The 24,225-nt window shown below is 56.6% G+C and overlaps 1 protein-coding gene across 2 annotated transcripts; it reads right to left on the reverse strand.

Moving 5' to 3' along the window:
- Window positions 1-1,238: 1,238 nt before the first annotated feature.
- RORC (RAR related orphan receptor C) lies at window positions 1,239-23,432 on the reverse strand. 2 transcript variants are annotated; one of them, XM_027604050.2, is made up of 13 exons: window positions 23,154-23,432; window positions 22,853-22,947; window positions 22,172-22,200; window positions 21,221-21,250; window positions 10,320-10,405; window positions 9,849-9,990; window positions 8,177-8,689; window positions 7,832-7,953; window positions 6,793-6,925; window positions 6,519-6,626; window positions 6,226-6,336; window positions 4,805-4,914; window positions 1,239-1,435 (listed from the first exon to the last, which is right to left on the reverse strand). In XM_027604050.2, the coding sequence occupies exons 1-13, from the start codon at window positions 23,310-23,312 to the stop codon at window positions 1,274-1,276; spliced, it is 1,800 nt and encodes a 599-aa protein (XP_027459851.1). In that variant the 5' UTR covers window positions 23,313-23,432; the 3' UTR covers window positions 1,239-1,273. The 2 variants fall into 2 exon arrangements, with proteins under 2 accessions (XP_027459851.1, XP_027459854.1); XM_027604053.2 differs by lacking the exons at window positions 21,221-21,250; window positions 22,172-22,200; window positions 22,853-22,947; window positions 23,154-23,432 and adding an exon at window positions 18,387-18,427.
- Window positions 23,433-24,225: the final 793 nt, after the last annotated feature.

The raw sequence follows: 24,225 nt of genomic DNA on the forward strand, positions 1-24,225 counted from the left end.
ACCCCCACATCACCGGCCGTTTATCCCTCAGAGGAGGGCTCACGGTGATTTGTAAAGCCAAGAGAAGTCCTGGGGCATGAGCACAGCCAGAGAAACAGGTGTCTGTCCTGTGTCCTGGTCTCCTCCCTGGTGTCCTGGTCTCCTCCCTGCTAGAGTTGGGGTGAAATTGTGTCCGTTTCCTTTCTGCACGATGACAGGAGGACTCTTCCAAGGGTCTGTCTGACTGACCAGTGTCCAGCCATCTCTTCTTCTCTTGGGGTTTCTTGTGCGAGAAGACAGCTGGGGCTGGGATTGAGTTTGGGCCACCCCAGGTCTAAGGTTGGTGGACTGGCACACCATGAAGATGTTCTGGGGTCCCTCAGGATTGGGACTCTTTCCCTGAGGCCACTAAGCACCTCTGAGCTGTGACCTCAAGGAAGACAGAAATTGTGTCAGATTAAATGTGTTTACAGAGGTGCATAATTGCAGTTTGAGTTTGTGAGTGTGTGTTTCACCTGTACGTGGATGTGTGTCTCTCATCAGATTTGTGCTGACCCCTAAAGTCTATTTCTAAAGTGCACATAAGAGGTTTGAGTTCTATCTGTAATGTTCTTGGCCTCCATTGTACCCTATCCCTGTACCCAAATCCCATAAAAAATTATCCCAGCCCCTTACCCCCACCCCATCCTTATCTTCCACATATCCAGTTTTTTTTAGATCCTGGGAAAAGGGCAGGGTGCCCAACCACTTCTAGCAGTGGGGGAGGGAGAAGCAGAAAATCTAAAGATCTAAAGATCTGGATTTATGTTATATACAGGTCCTTCTGGGCTGCAGCCATCAGTCTCTGAGCTTGACACATCTCCCCAGCCAAAGCCCATGGGGAGATGCAATGAGGTATTTTAAAGTCCTATTCTTAGCTTCTGAGCCCAGAGTTGAGTTCTGTTCATCCAGGGTGTCCTGGATCCCCTTGGTGTCCTGAGGACGCCATGGTCCTCCTAGAGGTCCTTATGTGCCACCCGAGGCCTCTCAGAAGCTGGGGGTGAAGGGTCATGGGAAAGGAGACACAACAAAGCTGAGACTGGAGATGGTGTTCCTTCATCGCCACCCTCTGGCTCTTGGCCCACTGCCAGGCAAGCCTGTGGGCAGAAAACCAGTCTCAGCAATTGCTCACCCCCAACGAACAGGCAGGGACCACCCTCCAGGGGGCACAGGTAAGAAAAATGTGAAGGTGGGGGGAGATCCAGGGAGAAGGGCCAGTAGGCTCTAGGGAAGGGAAAGGAGTCCCTCCTCCAGGTCACTCAGACAGCCCTTCGGGTGACTCAATTTCAGTGCTGAAGAGTTCCTTGTAGAGTGGAGGGAAAGCAGCTTGGACCACGATGGGGTGGAGATGCTGGAAGGTTTGCAGCTTTTCCACGTGCTGGCTACACAGGCTCCGAAGCTTCCCCTTGGGTGGCAGCTGGAGATGGGTTAACAGGGGAGGAGGGTCAGTACTCCAGCCTTCTCCCCAGAGCAAAGGTGTCCTCTCCTCCCTGGGCTAGGGCAACCCGCCTTGCTTTCCCCCTCTGCACTCGGCCCTGGAGGAGTGGCTGGATTAGATCCCATCACAGGGAGGGGTATGTGTTCAGGAAACTGGAGGCAAGCGAGGACTGCTAGGGGACAGGTGCGTGTTTTCTGAGTGAACCCCCTCATCACATTCCTACTACTCCTAAAATGAACCCTGGTGAATACTCTAACTCACACTTTCTGCTCTTAGAATAGTGAGACCCCGTGGTTCTGTTCTAGTCTATCGCATGCCTCTTAGACCTTCGTCAATGCTGTTCTCCTCACCTGGAATGCCTTTCTGATTCTTCTTTGCTTGGCTAATGCTTCCTCACTTTCAAGTGTCACCTCCTCTGGGAATATTTCCCTAACCACCTCTCCCTGGATGAGGGGCCTTTCCATTGGGCTTCCCTCTGTGTAGTAGCACTTAAACCCCATTTTAGGCAAACGGTCTAATTTGTCTGCCTTTCCACCCTAGCTAGGTTTAATCTAGGGTCTCTCCTTGTCTCTTTCTCTCCCTATCTCCCCGTCTCTCTGTATTCTCTGTTCCTGTTATGTTTGGCACATGACAAATGCTCAATAACTGAATTATAAATGGTTTCCAAGCAGGTACCCAACACCACCAGTACTCAGCCAGAGGGGAACAAAAAAGGCCCAGAGACCCATGAGGAGACAGAGGAGGGAGACCTCACTGGAGAAAGGCTGAGAAAACCATTCATCTTCTGCAGCTTCCTGTATAACCAAGCTAGGCTTGAAAAGACCACTCACTAGCTGCCTCCCTCTTCTCCCCCCACTTAGTTTCCTAGGAAAGGGACAGTCAGAGAAGACCAGGTGGCATAAGATCTCTTGATATCTCTTGGATTCATCCTCTTTTCATTTCTACTGGTTTAGTCTGAGTTTGTCTGGACTATCACAATAGCTTCATCTGTCCATCCATCCATCCATCCATCCATCCATCCATCCATCCATCCATCCATCCAATAACTGTTGGGAACCTACTCAGCTAGGCACTGTGATGGGCTGTGGTGATATATCACTGGATACAATAAAGTAGAATAAAATATCTAGCTTTATTAAATGCCTATTCTAATGAGGGAGCCAGAAAACAAATATATAATATGTCTGAGACTTTCTTAAAGAACAATAATGCAGGGTTGCCTGGGTGGCTCAGTCGTTAAGCGTCTGCCTTCGGCTCAAGTCATGATCCCAGGGTCCTGGGATCAAGCCCCGCATCGGGCTCCCTGCTCCGCGGGAGGCCTGCTTCTCCCTCTCCCACTCCCCCTGCTTGTGTTCCCTCTCTCGCTGTGTCTCTATCAAATAAATAAATAAAATCTTAAAAAAAAAAGAACAATAATTCAGGGTGAGGGGTGGAGGGCTTTTTGCACCAGGCGGTCAGGGAAAACCTCTCCGGGATGAAGACATGGAGCCATTTGGAAGACTAGGGGAAGAACCTTCCAGGCAGCGGGAACAGCAGATACAAAAGCCCTGAGATGCAACTGTATGTGATGTGCTGAAGGAATAGCAAGGAGGCCAGTGTTGCTGGAACAGGAGACCGAGGGGCCAGTGGGAGGAGAGGAGGTGAGAAAAGAAGTCGGGGTCATATCCTGCTCGAGGCCAGTCAGCCGTGATAGACTCTAGAGTTGCCACTCAGCAGGATGGGCGGCTAGAGCAGGACTGAGACCTGTGCTATGTGGCTCCTGCAGGACGGACCAGGGAGGACCAGGGGCCTCTCTAACAGGCCATGTGAGAACTGATGGGGGGGGTGATGGTGGGGGATTTGTATTCTGAAGGTGGAGTCAACCAGATCTGCTTTCCAGCTGAGCTCCCAGGCTCCAGTCTCTCCTTCCAATCCATCTGACCTGACTTGAAGTTCTTTAGGACATAGATTGTTGTGTAGGTCATTTCTCTATCCTCAGCACCTAGCACTCACTGTGCCTGGCACATAGCAAGGGCCCATTGCTTGAACGATTACATAAGTGGTTCCTCTACGCTGGTTCCAAATTAAATTGCCTAAATAATAGCTCTGATGATATCATTTCTAGCCTTCAGAGCTCTTCATTGCCTGGAAATAAAGCCTTTGCTCTTTAATATGGCACTGGAAGTCCTCTCTGATTTGCTACCTGACCTAATTTCAAGCTTGTCTTCTGCTACTTCCCTGCCCTCATCAATCAATGCTAGCTCCCAATCTTACACATTAGTCAGAATGTACCACGAGCTATTCCCCATATCTCTACTATTTTATTTTGCCTCTTTATTTTTGCTGATTGTTCCCATAGCCTGGAATGCCTGCCCCACTCCCATGAATGTCTGTTAAAATCTGACACACTCATGGCCGACCTTAAATGCCACCTTCCTAGGAAGCATTTATGACCCACTCTTTTTACCCCGAATTAATTATTTTTTTAATTTTTTTTAAAGATTTTATTTATTTGAGATTTTATTTATTTGACAGAGAGAGAGACAGCGAGAGTAGGAACATAAGCAGGGGGAGCGGGAGAGGGAGAAGCAGGCTTCCTGCCAAGCAGGGAGCCCGATGCGGGGCTTGATCCCAGGACCCTGGGATCACGACCTGAGCCGAAGGCAGACGCTTAACGACTGAGCCACCCAGGTGCCCCACCCCGAATTATTTTTAATCCCTGTTCTATGCTGTCGTAACATTCCCCCGATATCTCTTATCGAAGTAACCTATCAGGGGTGCAGGGATATGGTGGGAGAGCACTGGGATTAAATCTTGCATTTATTACTTACCAATCATGCAAACTTGGACTAGTCGCTTAAGTCTCCTCATCGCTAAAAGGAGGTTTTAATACCTGTCCTATTGACTGAGTTGCCCTGAGGATGACAGCATGTCTGGGACAGCACATTGTTAATCGCATTCCTGTTGTATCACATACCATATGCTACTCTATGTTAGAGTTACTGGTACACGAGCCTCTTTGTACCACACTAAAAGCCCTCGGTGAGGGCAAGAACCTCCTCTCTGTATCTTTGCATTCCATGGTGCCTTGCACAAGCCGGTGCTGGGTGAGTGTTGGCTATATTAAACCAAATTATTTCCTGGTGGAAATCCCTCCCAATTCCAGGTTCTCTTCACTTTCCATCTGTACGCACATGGAAGTGACGGCTCATCCCCTTGGTTCCCGTGCTGCTCCAGGCTTTCTAGCACATGGCACTCTAGCACTTCTTCCTCTGTACCCTTGGAGCCCGGCCCTCGCAAGCCCTGGGGGCCCAGCTTCTGCTCTGGACCTGACCTCCTCTACTCCTCCACCTCAGGGACTGCTCCTACCTTTGCCAGGATGCCTTGGCGGTGAGTCTTGTAGAGATGGTGATGAAAAGCCAGCTCCAGGTTGTGCTGCAGCTGCTCTACCTTCCTCTTCTCTTGGAGCCCTGGCCGGTCTGAAGGAGGGCATGGGGCCATAGCAAGAACAAGAAAGAACATGGACATTAACTTCCCCCAAAAGGGTGTATCATGTTGGACATCTGTGCTGGATAGTGGCCTTCTCGGCTGAGCGCGTGCACACATGCGTGTGCGTCCTGGTCTGATCATGAAAAGTTCTGGGGTCTGGGGCTTGGCTAGCTGTCTACAAGGAAAACTGGGGAGAGATGAAAGGGATAAGAACATCCAATCTCCTGGGGTGCCTGGGTGGCTCAGGTCCTGATCCCAGAGTTCCTGGATTGAGCCCCACAGCGGGCTCCCTGCTCAGCGGGGAGCCTGCTTCTCCCTCTCCCTCTGCCCCTCCCCCTGCTTCTTCTCTCTCTCTCTCTCTCTCTCTCTCTCTCTCTCTCTCTCTTTCAAATAAATAAAATCTTTAAAAAGAAAGAAAGAACGTCCAATCTCCTGACTCCAAGCAGCCTTCTCCCTGGTACCCTGATATTTCACATAGCCCATCCAGTGCTAGGATTCCACTATGGGGAAAATGAGAGAGAGCCTGTCACCTGGCCAAGGATGAGCCTGATAGCAGGTGGCCTTGGTGAAGTCTCCGAGGCCAGCAGCAGGGCCTCTGCAGTCGTCTGTGGCTAACTCCAACGGACAAACCACCTTTTGCCCTGGCTCCGTAAAATAGCCAGAAGTCATCTTTTAAGTCTTTATTTCTAGTTCGAAGGATGTGTTTAGGTCTTTATTCATTGGCAGAGCCAGACAACAGATAATCTTGATTGGCAAGCTCAGGTTAGTAGCTCGACCCACTTCTCCAGGTTCTCCAAATACTTAGCATTCCCTGGCTCAGCCCAGCCTGCTCCGTCCCAGTGAAGTGGGTATCCAGAGTCCTGCCGTGACAGCCCACAGTCTTCAGACTAGCTCGAGCAGACCAGTGATTCCCAAGCACATGACAATCAGCTGCGGGAGGCTGTACCCCAGCTCAATGACCTCAGATTCTCTGGGAGTGGAGCCCGGGGAAGAAGCACTTTTTAAAGCCCCCCAGGTGATTCCATGTGTGGGTTCACTGGACTCACTGACGTGAGAACTCACGAGCAAACGGATTTCTCCCTGGGAAGCGGTGTACTTCCTCTCATCCTCACGGCTCCCTAGCCCCCCACTTCTCCAACCCCACCTTGGAGGGTGCTTCCCTCTCTGAGGCTCCTCTGAATCTTCTTTCTGCTCTTTAAAGCCATTTCCCAGATTTAACCACATTTGAAGGTCCAGACCCTTCAATATCCGTCGCTCCCCTGCCACCTGAATGTCCCTTAGGCAAGCCCAACGACACTCACTGGCATTGATGAGCACGAGGGCTGTGTAGAGAGCAATCTCATCCTCAGAAAAGCGCAAGGAGCTCAGGGAGCGGGAGAAGTCGAAGATGGAGCTGATGAGCTCACTGCAGCCTGAGGGAGAGAAAACCAAAGGATGAGCAAGGTGGGTGAGGCCACAGTGCCCGAGGACACCCACCCGCTTGGTGTTTGGAGCAGAGGGGGTGATCTGCCCTTTAAAAGAGGGTGCCTGGGTCTTGAAGCTTTAGATGGACTTTCCATCCAACTCCTGTCTCTCATTTCCCCCTGCCCCTCACCCAAGGCTCGGAACAGCTCCATGCCACCGTATTTGCCTTCGAAAAAGACCGTGTGGTTGTCAGCGTTGTAGGCCCGGCACATCCTGACCAGCACCACTTCCATTGCTCCTGGGGAGAAGGGGGGGGGGCATGTAGGCGAGAGTCAGGCAGAGCCAGAGAGCTGGCTCTGTCCCCCTCAGTGTTCTGCTTTCCCTAAGCCGCCTCCCTCCGCTAGCCCTGCCCCATTGCATGCTCTGCCCCCCTCCCTCCAGGCCTGCCCACCCTCCCTGGGCACCTGCTTTGAGAAGCACAATCTGGTCATTCTGGCAGAGCTCCATAAAGCCTGAGAGCCTCTTAGCGAACTCCACCACGTACTGAATGGCCTCGGTGAGGCGGTGGGCACAGCGTTCCCACATCTCCCACATGGACTGTAAGGAAGGAGGAGGGTCCCACTGTAGCCCTGTTTATGACCCTGTCACCCTCCCAAGCCCCTGGGAGCCCAGACTGATAAACTGCAGGCATGAGGTTCAGAACGCCCACACTCTCCACTCTGGTGTTTTTAGCCTATTCTCAGCACAGATGCCCACTCGGGGTGAACTCCTGTCATTTGGTCGCACTCACTGAGCACCCACCAGCCGTTGGCACTGAGTTAGCTGTCGGGAAATAAAAAACATCTGAGATACAGCTTTGCCCTCAAAGAGTTTGCATTTTGTTGAGGTGAGAAGCACATACTGACCCCTCTCCCCAAAAAGACCTGCCCAAAGGTCTTAAGAATGTAGAGAAGCAAAACTTCAGTGCCAAACGTGTGTTTTTAGAACAGGTGGTATTGTCAAGAGTGTGACAGGAAAGAGCATAAACTTTGGAGGCTGGTGGGTCTGAATGTTCCTGTGGCCCCACTACTTTGTGACCTTGAGTAGGTCTGTTAACTTCTCTGAGCTCAGTTTCCCAGGCTGTTAAGAACAGAAATAAATACCAACCTCATGGGTCGCTGTCGCAAGGGCGGAGGATCATTTATGGGAAGCATTTAGCACAGTGCCCGGTAGCGAAGGGGTGTTTAACAAATGGTAATCAGGGTTCTGACTACTGCTATCATTGAGAGGGGACGGCAAAGGAGAGTGTACACACCAAGGTGTGGGTGCTGGCAGAGGTAGGATGAAGGCAATAGGCAGGGGAAAAGGAAAAGCTATCACCCATCTGCTGGGGGTAGACACACATACACAGACTCACAAGCTCGCACGCGCTCAGTCTGTCTGTGCCGCCTCGCCTCGCCCCAGCCTACTTGCGTGCGCACTCCCTCCCCTGCCACCCCCTCCCATGGGGTCTCCGGGCCTCACCTTCCTCTGGTAGCCGGCCACCTCCTCCCGGGAGAAGATGTTGGGGCGCTGCCGTAGCAGGTCCTCCAGCCGCAGCTGACACGTCTCTCGGTAGGATTTACAAACGTTCTGCACGAGGTGCTCTGGGGCCAGAGGGGGAAGGCACAGGCTCCATCTCAGCCAACTGCCACCCTACCCCATACCATACAAAGGGCACTCCTTGGCCCGGCCTCCCCCGCCCTGCGCTGGCTCCCCTCCTTGGCCCCTCCACTCCCTTGGGCTCACGTGTGGTGTACATGGGGTGCTGACCAAGGCCCCTCTCTTGGAAGCCCCTCCCTCATCATCCCTCCTCCCCCCGCCGCTCACCAGTCTCCGTCAGGGAGGCATAGAGCACCTCCGGGGCGCTGTGGAAACTGGTGCTGCAGTAGCTGTCCGGGCCCCGTCCTGGCTCCTCGAGTCCAGGATGCCCGGCGTCCTCAAAACGAAGTCCACATGTGTGGGGGCTCAGCTGGCTGCCAGTGCTGTAGAAGCGCTCGCTGGCCCCGGCCTTGCCCCGCTCGGGGCTGTATTCCGCGTGGTACGAGGCCCCGTCGGGCCTGGCCTTGGCCAAGCTGCTGGGGTAGGAGGACCCGGAGCCTGGGGCTCTCAGGAGGCCAGGGGGGCAGGCCGCGGCCTCAGGCAGGTCAGGTGAGGAGCCCAGGGGCAGCTGCCCATCCGGGAGCCCGATGGGGCCCGAGAGGGGGTCGGCTCCCTGGCCGCCCGCTGGAGGGGTCTTGGCCACCTGTCCCCGCTGCTGCTGTTGCTGCCGCTGCAGCTGTTTCTGCACCTCGGCGTGCAGGCTGTCCCGCTGCTTCTTGGACATGCGGCCAAACTTGACAGCTGAAAGAGGTAGGGGATCAGGAGTTTTCGAGGCAGGAGCACGAGGTACAAGGGCAGCCTCGACAGGCATTTTGATCATTACAGAATTCACTTGCTGTTCCCTCAGTAGCTGGCTCCAAGCAAAGCTTCTCCAGTGTGGCCTAAGGACCTCCCCGGGGGGACCCCCACTTTTGCTCGAGACCCCTCCCACCGCTTGCTGGTGTTTGCCGCAGGGCTGCGTCCAGCCCAGGCATTTCGGTCTCCCAAGCAAACTCTCCCAGCTGGAAACCAGCTTCTGCTGGTAGCCGAATTCAAGCAGTCAGTCTGGACTGAGGACTCTGGCCTCCTGATGTTAGGGCTGGGGGTGGTCGAGTTGGGGGCCTTGAGCTGTATTGGGGTCACCTCGCCTGTCTAGGAGGGTCGGAGGAAGAGGAGAGCTGAGAACACAGGTCTCCCTGTGGTCAGGCCTGCAGGCTCGCTGGTGACCTAGATACTCACCACAGCCCAACCCAGGCTCCGCGGCTTGTTTCTGAACATCCTCTTCTGCTCTCTCTTTCCTGCCTTTTCACTCCCCCCCACACCCCTCCCAGGTGTGGGGGCACAGCCCCTCGCCCCGCCTGCCCCTTTGCACCCCTGCGTGTTTCCTTTCACTTTGTTATTTTGGGCGCTGAAAAGTGCTGACAGGCTCTTTCTGGCTCCTCCTCACCTCATGCCTCCCCCAACCCCGCCCTGCGCTCCCTCTGTGGTGGTGATGGGGGGCTGCGCTGAGGCAGTGGGTGAGGACCGAGGAGAAAGGCACCGGGAACAGCCGCCCTCCCCACCGTCGTGCCTTCCAGGTGGCTCTCGGGCTGGCTCTGGCTGCGGTCCTAGCCACTGTCCTGTGTCCTAGCATGGGGACGGGGGACCGGGGAAATGGAGCTAGGGGCAGGACGGCGGATGTGGAAGCTGGATGGTAACTGGGCCAGTTCTTCTATCCCGGGAAGAAGAAAATGAGGAGCCTGGGGTGTTGGGGAAGGGAGGGCTGTGCTAGCAGAGCCTACAGTTGCGGACCACGAAGAGCTTTGGTGTGGTGCACCCCCATGGTGCGTGGCCGGCCCGTGCCCCACGGAAGGATGCGTCTACAGGGTAACCTCTTTGGAGACTCCAGGGAAACCCCAGGGGGCCGCCTGCTTGGCCTCACCATCTCGGGACATGCCCAGTGCCAGGCATTTCTGCAGGCGACAGTGCTGGCATCGGTTTCGGCTGGCGCGGTCGATGGGGCAGTTCTGCTGGCGGGTGCAGGAGTAGACCACGTGACACTGCTGGCTGCGCCGGAAGAAGCCCTGGGGCAGGCAGACGGGGACCTTGGCTGCCAATCCCTGCCAGGCCCAACTCGCTCCCAGGGCTTCCAGCCCAGGCTCTGGCCCCTGCTTGCCCAGACCCCTCGCACGACCAGTCCCTTTTCTCGCCTCCCTTTCTTAGCAGAATTATAATCTGCCACACAGTCGTGTCCCCAGATTCAGACAAGGCCCTCCTGTGTAAGGCACCTCTCCAGCAGCTCCCTAGCTGCCTCAGGAGACCATGCCAGGAGTCAGGACTAAGGCCACAGAGCCCCTTCTCCCCACCCTGGAAGAGACTCTGTGTGTGAGTGTGCACGTGTGCGCATGCTCACCTTGCACCCCTCACAGGTGATAACCCCGTAGTGGATCCCAGATGACTTGTCCCCACAGATTTTGCAAGGAATCACTTCAATTTGTGCTGGAGGAGAGAAAGAAAGAACAGGAGGTGAGCCCAGGGACCTGCTCTGCCTCCTTCCCCACGTCCCTGGGCTGCAGACACAGGGACACGGCGCTTCTCCACCCTGCTCCAGCTTGCTCTTTGCCTCTTGCAAAATGGAAGAAGTGCAGTGCCAAATGCTGCTCAACAAAGGGTCTGGGGAGGCCGTTTTCGGTTTCACGGGGCAGCCAGGAGCTGTACCAGCTCCACAGGGGCAGAAAATGCAGCTGCAGAGAGGCCACCTGCTCAGCCCTTCAAGTTGAAAAGCTCCAGTTGCCCCCCTCCCGCCTGAGGACCTAGGAGTTCTCGCTGCTTCACAACACCTGCTTCCCGCGCAGGGGGCTTCCTCTAGGCCACCCTCCCCCACCAGGCTTTGCTCCCGTGGGCAGAGTGTGAGGCATGGGTGGTGGGGGGAGGAGATGTGGTGCACCAAGGCAGGGGGCACCTGGGGGCCAGGTAGAGATGCCGGTCATCCTCAGCCTGGCAGTGAAGGCTCAGGGACGGGCTGGGCAGCGACCAGGGGCCAAGAGGACAGTGTCCCCGGCGTGGGGCCCAGAGAAGGCAAGGAGGAGCGAGGTGGAGCCCGGGAGAGGGCTCAACAAGCCAGGTCAGTCAGATGCTGGCAATCCAGAGCGAGAATCAAACAGGGCGCCGAGGCCCCAGGCCCTGGAGCAGAGAGTGGGCAGCACATGAGAGGGCCTATGTTGATGGGCCCAATTGTATGTGCGCTGATGATGAATGTTACCTCCGACTGGGACTAGAGACCATCTCATTCAACCTTTGTCCTGTCCTCTCCTTTACCAGGCAGAGGGCTAGACCAGATGAGGTGGTTGGCCCAGGTTCACGCAGCTCAGTTGCCCCAGAGCTGGGTCTACACCCTAGCTCCCCTGCTTTCCCTGGTGCTACTCTGTGTACCTGGCTTTTGGGGCCCATCCATTGGTGGGCATGTTTGAGGGTGTGTGTACACACGGAAGGTACAGGTACTTGTGAGCCGGCAGGCGCACCTGTCTGCCTGTGTGTTAGTGTTTGTTCATTGGCCAGTAGGACCCCCGGCTGCCCACTGAGCTCAGCGTGGCCTTTTGGGGCTCCAGATTCTTCTCCTCTACTTTGCCCTGTCCCTGTCAATGCCCACAGCTCTCTACTGAGTTTCAGGGACCAGCAGTTGGCCTTCTCCCAGCTCATCTTTGAAGGGGAGTTGGGATTCCCACTATGTCAGGGGTTTTCATCCATCCCAAGGGGACAGGGCTCTCTTCTCTGGCATTGGTGCCCTGCTGCTTCCCCTTTGAGCGGGGGGGCTGAGGCGGAGCAGGCCAGAAAAGTGATCTACACCCCAGCCCCAGCTCATCTCTGACCGGTCCCCTAACCGTGTCCCACCCTGAGGGTCAGTGAAGGCAACAGCTTGCCTGTAGGGCAAACTTGTGTTCCGGTGAGCTTACCCCTGGTCCAGTCCTGGACCCCGGTCATGCGTAGGGCCTCCTGACATGAGGTGGGGAGGGGAACTGTGGCTTGCCCACCACCCCCTGACATTTTGTTTCCCTCATCTTAAAACCATTGTCCCCTCAAGCCAGCTTTGAGCTGAGTCAGAGTAAGCAGCTGCCTCCTCATGGGGGACAGGCCCATAGGTGTCTGAAATTCCTCCATGAGAAGTCACTCCTCTCCCCCACCCCAGCCCCCACTTGCCTGCCCAACACCCACATAGGAGTCTGTGATCGTGGGGGACAGATGGCAAGTGAGCCTTTCAGATTCTTTCCAGTAAATTAAGAGCATATTGGAATGCATGGAAGGGAAGAGAGGATAAGAGGGGATGGGTAGCTGGAAAAGGGACAGAAAATGTGGAGGCACCTGAATGTCGAGTCACTTAGATTCTCTAGGCCTAGGTTCCCTTGTCAGTGAAATCAGGATAAAAAAGAACATTGCTTGTCCATGGGATGATTGTAGCTAGGACGGTAGGCGTGATGGTATAACCTGTGGAAAGCACTCTAAGAGGCCAACTCTACATACACTGTTGCCACAGAGCAGAGCTGAAGGCGAAGAAACGCAGGGGGCACCTGAGGCCCAGCAGAAGCCTCGTGCCCAGAGAGTCTGCGCTCGCCTCGACACCTTCCCCTCCGGCAGCGTGGGTCTCTCTCCACAGTGGCCCTCAGCCCAGAGAGGGGAGAAACCAACATGGGTCACCCAAAAAAGTAAGCAGAGGGGAGATTAGGCCAAGCCACAGTGGGAACTCGGACTCCAGCCCAGCAGTCAACCACAGGCCTCCCTGTCTCTTCCCTTCTCCCAGAGCCACATCCGGGTGCGTGTGTGCGCCAACCACACAGGTGACCCAGACACATCTCTCCCTGCCCCACACCTGACCCACTGCTGGTCCCGGCCCCAGGAACCTCACAATGCTGTAACCCAGACCTTGCTCTTCTCATGGGATGGTGTGGCCAGCCATGGACCCCCTTCACAGATGCTGGCAAGTGAGGGGGTCCCCCCCTTCCTGAGGGGACGCTGGAGTCTGGACCCCAGCCACCAGGCCAGCCACTCTTCAGGGTTCCCCAACCATAGGCTCCCAAGACAGAGGTACACAGTGAGGCAGGAACACGGAGTCAGGGGTTCTGAGCTGGGGGGGCCAGACTCTAGCCTCTGAGCTAGAGAGACCAAGAGGCTTGGGACTGGCCGACACCAGAGACTTAGACCCTGAGATGGAGAAACAGGTGCAGAAACACAGAAAAACCCACCGTGATGTGCCCCTGGCCCTGCCTGTACCATCAGGCCCTCTGCTCCCACTGCTCCCTCCTTCCCCTGCCACCTGTACCCCTTTCAGTGCCATCTGCCCGAAACCTCAAAGAGAAAGTCCCGGTGCGCGTGAGTGTGACTTGTGGAGGCGGGGAGGGGAGAGGACGGGAAGGTCTGGCAGAGGTGGCAGTGGGGCGAGCAGGAGCTGAAAAACACCTCGGATCCCTCACCTCCACAACCTACCCCTGAGCCCCTGCCTGAAGCAGCAGGTGATGGGAACTCAGGTTGGGGATGGGGAGCTGAGTAATCACGGGATTACTCAAACTGTTGCACTGGAGCCTGGCCTGCCAGGAACTTACCATCTAAGGGCCTGCCGGTGCCAGGAACTCGAACCAAGCAAAGGTCAGGCCCGTCTAGGCCAGCCCCTGCGGCCCCCGCTGCTTCGGGAAGAACTTTGTACCTCACTGCTGCTCTCTCCCAGGGCCCATCAAAGGAAACCCTCTCGCTCCCAGGAGACAGAAGGGCCCACTTGCTCATGAAAGCTCCTGAAACCGTCTAGCGACTGTGTGACTCTAGCCCTTGGCGTTTCAAACAAGATCACCGAGGGATCTTGTGACCGTGTTGTGAGCAGGTCCCTACTTGGGTCTGGGGGCCCAGATTCTGCAATTGGACAAGCTCTGGTGGGTGCCCACGCTTGCTGGTCCTCAGCCTACACTTTTGAGTAGCAAGAATGTAGCCCCTCTGGAGGCTTTCGGGCCAGGCTCCTCCTGGCGGATGAAGGTGGGGTTGGCCATCTTTTCCCCCAGCTCATTCTTGTGTCTTCTCCTCAGCCTGGGAGACCTCTAGAGCTGCTCTCTGGCACAGTACAGGGGAAAGAAAATGAATCTCTTCTGGATTGCTTCAGAGACCGAAGTATCCCCAGGGAGCTTGTTATGCACACCTCCTCTGTGGGGAAATCCGGTAGTGACAAGGTGGTCTGTCTTCCCCTCCCTCCAACCCCTCTAATCTCACCCTTCCCGCAGCTGTGAGATTCATTGATAGCGCTCTCGGAATGCAGCCAGAGCCTGGCCTTGGGCCACCTTAGGAAGCCAGCCCTGGGCCTTGTCCAGGTGCCCCATGCCACAGAGAGGAAGTGGTAGGAGCAAAGGAGGGGCTCTAACCCAGGGGGATCTCTCCCCTCAAACCCCAGAACCTCCCCTAGCCCTGCTGGGGAGTGGATGCAGAGGAGCCGTGGGGTCCTTATCTTCTGACAAAGCAGTCTCCAGCTGCGCCGTTCTTCTCTTCTCTCTCTCTCCTTTTCTCCAGTGGACAGTGATTAAGGGGAGATAGTAATGACAGACACAAGCCTGGGCTGAATTCTTACTCTGTGCCAGGCTCTGCATATGTGTTTCATTAATGATTACGACAACCCTGGGAAGCAGGCATTCCTTGCGTTGTCCCCGTTTTACAGATGAGAAAGTGGTCCAGGAGGGCCTAAGTGGCTTGACTAAGGTTACACAGTCCGAAGTGGCATATCTGGCATTTGAACCCAGGTGTCTGTAACTCGAGAGCCCATGTCCCCAACCGTTAAGCTATACCCCCTGTAAGGATGAGATGCCCAGATGCATCGAGGAAATGGAATAGGGTACAAGGTTACTGGCTGCAGGGGAAAAGCGTGAAGTGTGGAGGTGGGCTGGGAACAGAATTCAGAGAGGACCCCCTGTGGAACTCATGTCTAGTGTAACGACCCAGAGAGGCATGGTTCCCTCTGCCTCAGCTTTTCCTCTGTGGTGCCCACCTCCTCCAGCCTTTCCTCATGTCTTAGGGCAGGCTTCCAAGGCCGGGGTGGAACAGCTCGCCTGACCCAACAGAGCTCCTTTGGGGTTGTGGACTGGCTTTCATACATCCTAGTAGGCCTCTGCAGAGATGAATGAGTGAATGGGAAAGAGGAATGCATCTCTTTTCTTAGCTTAGCTTCCCCCAACCCCCACCGGCACGGAGACCACAGCTCGGGCCAGGGGTCCCTCCTTTCTCAGCTCTCCTTCCCACAGCTTCTGCAAAGCTGGAAACCACGGTGGTGGGTGCCACCACAGGGGAGCCGGAGGGGGAGGGTCGGTGGGGGGCCAGGAGAAAAGCCGCTCTACCTGCTGAACACTACTCCCAAGCCAGGGCGAGGATTTTCTGCTGATACATCCAGATCCCAGGGCTGAGAAAGTAGTGAAGCTAAAACTCAGGTGGGCGAGGGAGAGTCTGGGGTTCTGAAAAGCCACGAAAGACAGCCAGCCACCTGAAACCCCTCCTGGTGCCCCCGCCACCCCCCACCCCCGCAGTCTGGGACAGGAGAAAGGAGGGGAAACAAAAGAATTGAGTGAAAACAACCAGTGAATGGGGAGGAGGGGATGAATCACCAGGAGGAAGCTCTGAGGAGTGGGAGCCCCAAGTCACAGTCAGCAGCCTCCCGGCCTCCAGGGTTGTACCTCCCTTCCACAGGGCTCTGCTGTTCCAGGACACACGGGACCCAGGGACACTCTGGCTCTGGTGCCGAGGCCCTGTCCTGTTCCCGTCCCTTCTCCAGAGACAGCCCCATCTGGCCAGAGGCCCAGGACAGCACTGCAGTAGCAGGAGGAGTAGAGGTTAGATCTCAGAAAGGAGTAGCCATGGAGGACAAGAGGAGACCCCAGGGGCTGCCTTCCTTAGAGGCCTCTTAGCATGGGAAAGTCCCTGTTCCCTGTTTGAGTCAGGGGCACAGAGGCAGGGGAGGGGAGGGAGCCCCTGGGACGGGTGGGGACACCGACAGCCATGCTTCACTGTACGGGACAGGCTGGGATGTTCCAGCTTCTAGTAACTTGGGCTGAGGGTGTTCGGGATTCCTGTTAGGAATGGAAGAGAGGAAGAGGCAAAGGGTCAGGGGTGATACAGAGAAGGAGGAGGCCCTTTGTAAAGTCTTCAGGTGGCCATGGGCTCTCAGGATAAGAGCTGTGGCACCCTGCCTGGGGACCTGGACTTCTTTCAGGCCCACTGCTCGCCATTATCATGACCAGGCTTGGAAAGATCAGGGCACAGCAAAGACAGACACGTGACCTTGCACCTGCCCCCCCCCCCCCCCCACAACCCGCTCGCCATCCATACCCAGTGCTGGGGCCTCATGCCTCTTTGCTCCACACTGGCCATGTCCTCAGAGAGAGATGACTAGGGCCACCATCTCTCTGGCTGGCTGGGGAGTCTGTTTGGCTAATGGACATTTCTTCTTTACTTAGCAGCCGGTGGCCCTGGCAGGGAGCTCTGCCATCCTTTCAGAACCTCCATGGACTCCATGCCTCCCTCTCTCTGTCTTCCTAGCCCCAGTCAGGACTCGGCATCTCCCCTCCGCTGCCCGCCCTCCTCCCTCTGCATCTCTCGCTGTGTCTGTGTGCCTTTCTATCTTCTGTGCTCCAGCTCTGTCTCGGGTTTCACACCTCGATGTTTGGGTGGTATTTCCTGGTATTTCTCCATTTATAGCTCCATCAGGACATCGTTGGCCTCCGCACCTCTCTTTATTTCCTGGTCTGTGTCTACCCCTTGGGCTCTGGTTGTGTCACAGTCCCCAGCCCCCCATGTGCTGCCTCCCTCTGGCTATGGTCAGAGGGTGTGGAGGTGGCTGGCACTCACTAGGTGTGTGTGTGGAGGGGAGGCAGTCAGTCAGATAACCTGGGGTTGTGAGATACCCAGAGATGTCCAAGTGAGCAGGACGGGTGGCATTCACCCTCAGATCGGAGGGGACCCCCTCTCCTATCTACCAGCCTGGATGGAGCTGTTGGGGGAAAATCATGTAGAGCTGCCTAGAAGCTCCCTCCCTCAGTCCTGGGGACTCCTGCTCTCCTGCCGAGCTCTGAGGCACTCCTGATCCTTGCTTGCTAGGGTGGATTTGCTGACTGGGGGCCATTTCTGGGAAGATCGGTTTGCTAACCTTTGCTGCTAATCGGAAGAAGCTAGAAAGAAATGAAAGCTCCAAAGGGCCCCTCTTCCTGTGGAAGTTTTTGGCTCTTTTCCTCGCCCCACCTGACCCACCCCAGCTCATACATCTGCACTGGGATCTCTGTCCCAAGTTCTTCCTTTCCTATGACCTCCTCTCCGTCTATGTCCTGGGAGAGTTGAGACGCCTTCACTGGCCTTGAGGGTGCTCACCTTGGGGACCAGGGCTCTCTCCTTGGTCCTGGGTCCTCAGAACTGGGAGCCTCTCCAAAGTTGGTTTTGTTTTTAAGTTCGGCTCTCTTGTTTTGCTGATGAGGAGACCAGGGCCCAATGACTTGCCTAAGGCTACGTGGCTAGTCAGTGACAGAGTTGGCACCAGAACCTGGTCTTTAGACTCTCAGCCCATGGGTCTTTCCAGGACCCAATATGGCCTCCCCTCTGTGGTTTGTGGGAAGACCCCAGGTTGAGGCTCGGGCTGCCTCAGGCCTCAGGCCACAGGGACATGGGGTTTCCCTTTTGCTCATTTGCCCGCTGCTCCGAGAGGTTCTCTAGCTTTCCTTACCTGAACACAGGGATTGTCTGATTTACCCATCCTTTCTCTGCTAGAAGGCACAGGGACCCCAGACATCTGCCCACTAGCTGTTGGCCCTTGGCTCCACGCCAGGAAGGGGGTGAAGCTGAAGGCTTTCTGCTCCCATCTCCTCTGCCCTATCCCCCTCATCAAATGGGTGACTGAAACTGGGGACACACACACACACTGAGACCTGGATACGGGGTTCTGACCCTCTCTACCTGTCGATCTGGCTTTCCTCTTCCTGTCCTGCTGCTTCGGGGCACAGCAACCCCTCTGGCCCTCTGGCTCCTCTTTCACCCCACTGGGAGGCAGGTTGGAGGCATGGAGGAAAACGCCGCAGTGGGAGTCTGGTCGGTGCCTGTCAGTTAGCAGCCTCCCTCTGCTGCAGCAGTGGGATCTGGAGCAAAGCCCTGGCCTTGCTGGGGCTCAGTCCTTTCTTGTTAAACGAGGAGCAGAGCACCTCAGACACTCCTGCAGATCCTTTCCAGGGCGAGCGACAGAGGCGCTCCTCTACAGCCCACTGTGTTACCCTACTCTAAGAAAATTGCCTGGGGAGCAAGACTCCTCAGCTACTCCACCCTGCTCCCCAAAGACCTTGGCCTTGACTGGGACACACGCTGCTGGCAAGAAAGAGCACTCAGCTTTGCTCACACTGTTCCCAAGACACCCCTCTGTTCCAGAGGCCCAGGGATGATGATGGCATCCAGGCTTCCCCACTCCCAGGTGGCCCCATTCACTTACTTCTCATGACTGAGCCTTGGGCTTTGCCGCCTTAGCTCTCTGTCCTCAGCAGGGGGTGGTCCAGGGATGGGGCAGAGTTGGCAGCTGGGTTGGGGATGAGGCCCTTTCTGCAGAGCCTCAGCCCGCAGCTCTGCACCTAGCTCTCTCCCAATTCTTCTGGGCCAGGGGGGTTTAAGCCACCACCACACAGGTGGCCGAGTGACAACCCCCCCCACTGCATCCCCACCCCCTCTGGGGTGCAGTGAGTAGGATGACAGGCGCCCCATGTGGCCAATCTGGGCCTGGGGCAGGGTGTGAGAGGCGGGGCAGCCAATTGCAGGGGGCGTTGGAAAATTCCAAAACCACATGCGACAGCCACACGCGGTAAAAGCTGTTTCCACCCGCCAGGGTAGTTCTGGCTGGGGAACCAGAATGGAGCTCACAGGAGCCCAGCCAGGTCCCTACTCCCCCTCCCACTGAGGACCCGAGCCTGACTCTCTGCCCGATGACTCCAGGGACAGGGATGTTTCTAGAGGTAAGTCACAGGATGTCTGCCTGGGGGCAGTGGCTTGTGCCACCTGACACCCTGTGGACTGCCAACAGCCGCCCACTGGGGTGCAGTCTGGGAGGCTGCCCCACCACCCACCATGCTCATGCCCTCCCACAGATGTGGTGTATGCCCTGGGCTAGGGAATAAATGATAATTGCAGCAGCAATAATCATCAGACAAATACCCGCTATCTGCAGGAAATGTTAGTCTGTCAGAAATTTCCTCAAGAGCAAAACTGAAATTGGAATGCAAATAATGATAATGATGATGGTGATGGTAATAATAATAATAATAATAATGTTTACTTTGTGCCAGAAACACTTCTTAAGGTTTTATATGGTTTATCTAATACTCACAAAATACTTTATGAGGTAGGTACCATTATCCCCATTTTGAAGATGAAGAAAATGAGACACAGAGAGGTTAAGTAACTTGCCCAAGGTCACACAGCTAGTAAGTGGTGGGGTCAGGATTCAAACTCAGGCAGTTTGGCCCCAAATCCCACTTGAGGAATGGGAGGGTTTCTCTGGTTCAAGTCTGCACTTGAGGGTGTCTCAGCTTGGGAGGTCCCCTGGCATGTGAGTCTAGAGTTTCTTGGCCTGGGAGTCCTTCCGAGGGGCTCTCTCAGCCTCATATCTGCTCTGTGGTGTACCTCAGCCTGGGGATTCCCTCTTCAGGGCCCTTCAGTAGCTCGGCCCTCTCTTGGTCTGGGGGTCCCTCCGGGGCTCCTCCCTTCTCGGGTTGTCTTGGACCCCCTCCTTGGGGTTGTCTCAATTTGGAATCTATTTTTCTGAGCCTCCCAGCCTGGGGGAGTCATTAATCTCTCCTGGATTCTCTGCACCAAACTTCCCAAGAGGTCTCTGATCTTGCCAGGTCTCTAGTAGCTCCTCAGCCTGGTACAGGCCTTTCCCTGCTGGCCTTCCTCTGGCTCTCAGGACCTGGGCAGTGGCTTGGGGGAGGGGCCGTCACCCTGGCTTCTCATAGGACACTCTGGGGTGGGGGTGGGGGCATGGCTGCACAGGACCAGTGGGCTGGGAAGGGGGAAGGGGGCGTGGTCCTGGCCAAAGTTTCTGTGGTAAGAGGTTAAGGTAGGAATGGAGCATAGCTTCTTCCAGTTCCAGCTGCTCCGAAAGTCCCCCTTCTCCCTCCCCACCCACATATAGTCCCTGGCTCCCATCCCCCCCAGCGCACGAGCACGTCACTCCTTGACCTGCTTTCCTCCCAGGGCCCTGCTCAGCATTTCCGTGGGGCCCTGTGGCTAGGGGCAGGCGAGGCACCGATCAGGATTGTGCTGAGCAAAGCAACCCCCCACCCAGGAGGCTGTAGCATCCTGGATGGCCCCCCAGCCCCTGTCTGCCCAGCTCAGGGACCAGGGGATGCTGTTGCCTCTGAGATTTCTCTGCCTGGAACAGGGAGGCTCTAGGCGATCTTGGAAGCCAGAGCAGGGTCAGCGAGCTCTCGGGAGGAACTGGTAGGTAATCCAAGGGAGGGCCATGGAGAAACGCAGGTGGTCTCTCTTGCCCCAGAGCAGTCCTCGTTAATTTGGGGACATATGCTTAGGGAGGCTTTCCCCCCAGAGTACCCTAAGGCTGCTAAGGGCGTGCATGGCCCTGATGGGATATAAGCTTTGGGACTGAGGTGGAGTGGGTGTATTTTCTGGGGGAGTAGCCTCTCCCACAAACTGGGGGGGGGGGTAGATCTGCTGTGCTGAGAGGTCCCTAGAGAGGATAGTTACTTGCCAGTATCCATTGGGAAGTCCTTCCTGAGCTCTAGCCCCCTTCCCACATGCTGTAGCCTCAGTCTTTCAGGGCCCAGAGTGTCCGTGTGTGTCATGTTTCCTACAGAGGTGAAGGCTTTCCTGCTCTCCAGCTCTGCACAGCCTGGCTTGTTCACACCTCAGGACGTGTTAACCACCGAGAGGAAAACCAAACATGGTGGCGCAGGCTCCCAGTCCCTGAGGCTGCCCCTGCCTCCCTCTCCCTCCTTCCCCCGGCTGGTTCCTGTGCCTCTGTCCAGCACCCCTCCTCTCCGTCTCCCACGGATCCCTTTTATAATCACTCTCCTCGGATCTGCCGTGCTCCCTCTCCGCAGGCTTCCCCCTGATCTCCTGTCACCCTGCTCTTGAGGTTTCTTCACCCCTCCCCCTGCCAGGCTCCCCATCTCCCCTCTTACCCTAGGCGCCGCCTCTGCCTGGGCCAGCTCCCGGCTTCCTCTCTGGAGCACCCCCCCCCCCCCCCCCCGGGCCCGCCGAGCTCCAGCCATCATTCCACACCCAGCACAGGTGCCGCCCCAACCCGCTACTCACAGGTGTGGGTCTTCTTGGCAGCCAGCAGCTCTGGAAAGAGAAGAGAGAGGGCCGGGGCCAAAAGCTGAAGACCATGGGCACCAGGAGACCTGCCCCTCCCCATCACAGGCCCTATCCCACCCCATTCCTTCCTCCAGAACCTGGTGTCTGAGCTGAAGGTGGGACCATCCTCCACAGCAGCCCCTCTTCCTTCTCTGCCCCGCGGGTCCTCAGAAGCGCCAGGCTCCTCACTACCTCCGGGAGTTCCCCAAACGATTCCTTCCCCCGGAAGGCCCTTTCCTGGCACCCCGCTCAGTGTAAAGCCAGCTTCCCCTCATCGCTCAGGCTTCCCACCGGAGGAACTGCCCATGCCCCTCTCCCTGCCTTCGTGCTGACACTCAGCACCGTGCATTTGGCTTCCCGACACTCTCCGCGCTGCTACCTAACTGCTATCATTGTGTCATTATCCATGAAACGAGGCTCTCCTGCTAGCTGGGAAGCTGTCTCATTGGCCTTGGTATTCCCAGAGCCTTCCATAGCGGCTGGCCCATTAGAGGTGCGCGATAAATATTCTGTAGCCGGAGTTACATCTCTGTGGGAGTTAAACCTCTTGGTTGCTTATTTGTGCCTGAAAGCCCCTAGGACTGCCCGAGGTGTGGAGGCTGAGAGTAAGACGCTGAGGATGTTTGGAGGCAGAGGAGGCAGAGTGGGGAGCACAGACCCCGCTCTGCCTTTCTGGGCCTCTGGCCGGCCAGCCTGCAGAGGAGGGAATCCCTTCCTCCAGCTGGTCCAGGTAGAGAGCTGGCAGTAACGTGCCCAGGTGGGTTGACGTGGGGTGGGCAGGGATGCACATACTTCGGAGGGGCAGCTGCTAAGGGGAAAACCTTAGCTAGAACATCGTGTCTGTGTGTGGGGGGGAGGGGTGGTGGTGGGGAGTTGGTCATTCATTCATAGCATTTATTGAACACCTACCAAGGGAGTCCCCTGCGAAGAGGCTTCCCCTGCCAGATCTTGGTCCGTTTCCTACAACCACACAGTAGCTCCTCAGAGAGCACAAGCCCAGCCTTTTGTCCCAGAAAAGCCTGCTGCCCTCCTTCATGCCCCCTAGAGTCTTCCGAACCTCTGGATCTGCTCTCCTGTTATATTTTTCCTTCCACTGTCCAATCCTGGTCTCCACCATCCCCCACACACTGTCCCTCTGCCCGGGAGATGCTCCCCACTGGCCGGCCTCCTCGCGGGGGACAGAGTGGGGGTGAATGGACTAGAAGGGTGGGGCTCTGCTGGAGTGGGGAGGGGGAGGACTGCCCAGGGAAGGAGTGGTTCCATCCGGCTCCTCCCTCCTCCCCCTGATCCTGACTGGCCCCACCCAGCTTCCTCCCTGACGTGGCACCCTCTCCCTGGCCTCCAGCCTTGCACCTCAGAGCAGTCCTGGGGTGGGGGTGCTCCCCTCACCAGCTGTCCTCCACCAGGTGGCCCCCGGTGCCTGCTGGCACTCACTCCCTTTGGTGCTCATAGCTGACCAAGCATGTGACCGTGGGTCGTGCTCTGAGAGGGTCTCTGAGTTAGACCACGCGTAGGGCCAAGGACTGCTTGCCTCTGTCTCCCACTGCCCGGTTCTGCTGCCCCACATTCTCTGCAGAAATGAAATCCTACCCTCCTGGGCCAGTGCGGAGGAAAGTGACAGGCCAGTGGGCATGGGCAGCTGACAGGGTGTGGTTGCTTCCTCCCCCAAGCCTCTGTCTGTCACCCTGAAAGGCAGGACAGGTTCGTCCATTGGTGAATGAACGGAAGGTGGAGTGGCCCGTCTTCCAGCCGCCACGGCCCGTTCTGCCCGCCGAGGAAAGCAGTGTCGCCCCCTCCTCGCAGGGGGCGCTCGCGCGCTGGGGAGGGCCTGCCCACATTCTGACCCTTCCTGGGCTCCGCTCTTCACCCCCGCCCCCCGCCCACCCCGCACCTGTCTCTTCCTGCTCCGCTGCTCCCTTTCTTTCCTCTCCACGTGTTTCCTGCTTCTCCCCGTTTCCACGCTCTCCTCCTCCGCAGTGTCCCCAGCCCCTCCTCCTGCTTCTCCTTCAGTTTCCTTCAAAAGACTGGCGCGCATCTCCTGCCAATCCATCTCTCTCCTCCTTTCTTGTCTTGCCCTCCTCCTCCTCCTCTTGCTTCTTGACCAGACTCTTCCAATCTCTCTCTCTCTTCTGAACCTCCTGGCAAGTCCTTTTCACCTGCCTGCAGGGCCATGGGCCTCTTACCCTGCGAGGCTCGGTGCTGTGTCTGTGGGACCCTGTCCATGGGGCAGCTCCCTTGGTGCCGTCCTTGCTGCCCTGGCTGCCCAGGAGGGCAGGGAGCAGGGCCCAGGGGAGGGAGGAGGGAGCAGGGAGGGAGCACCTGGCCAGTCAGCAGGCAGGGGAAAGGAGTGGCTGACAGAGTGGCCTGGCAGCAGGAGGGGACAAGGCGAGAGACCAGAGGAACGGGGTTTGGAGCCCTTGAGGAGGAACAAGTGAAGGGAAGGGGACTAGCGTTTGCCAGGCACTTTGTGTAAATCCATGATTTTCCTCGATCCTCACAACACCCACCATTATTCCAGATTTACCCATAAGCTACGTGATGCTCAAAGATATTACTGAATTGCCTGAGGACAATAAGTGCCTCCCCATGATTTGAACCCAGGTCTTTGTGACTTCAGGATGGTGTGTTTTCTACCTGACCAAGAGAGGTGACAAGAACAGGGCTTCTCGGGGGGGGGGGAGGGTTGTGCCGCTTCTCCAGGAGGAGGTCAGACTCATCCCATGGTTCCTCAGTTCCTTGAGGCCTCTGCCCACTTAGCCCCTGCACCTTGCTGCCCTTCCCTAGAATTCCATGGTTTGCTGATGCCTCCATATTTTCCTCATCTGTCAGGGGCCCCGTTGCAGGGCTGGAGTGTGTGGGGGCAGAAGAGCAATGGGAGGGGAGAGGCCAGGAGAGATGCCACGCTGCACTAGTTGGAGGAAGGAGAGCCCCCAGACTCGGTGGGCGCACTCTGGGGCCTGCAC

Source organism: Zalophus californianus, chromosome 4, assembly GCF_009762305.2.
Source record: "Zalophus californianus isolate mZalCal1 chromosome 4, mZalCal1.pri.v2, whole genome shotgun sequence".
Classification (NCBI taxonomy): Eukaryota; Metazoa; Chordata; class Mammalia; order Carnivora; family Otariidae; genus Zalophus; species Zalophus californianus.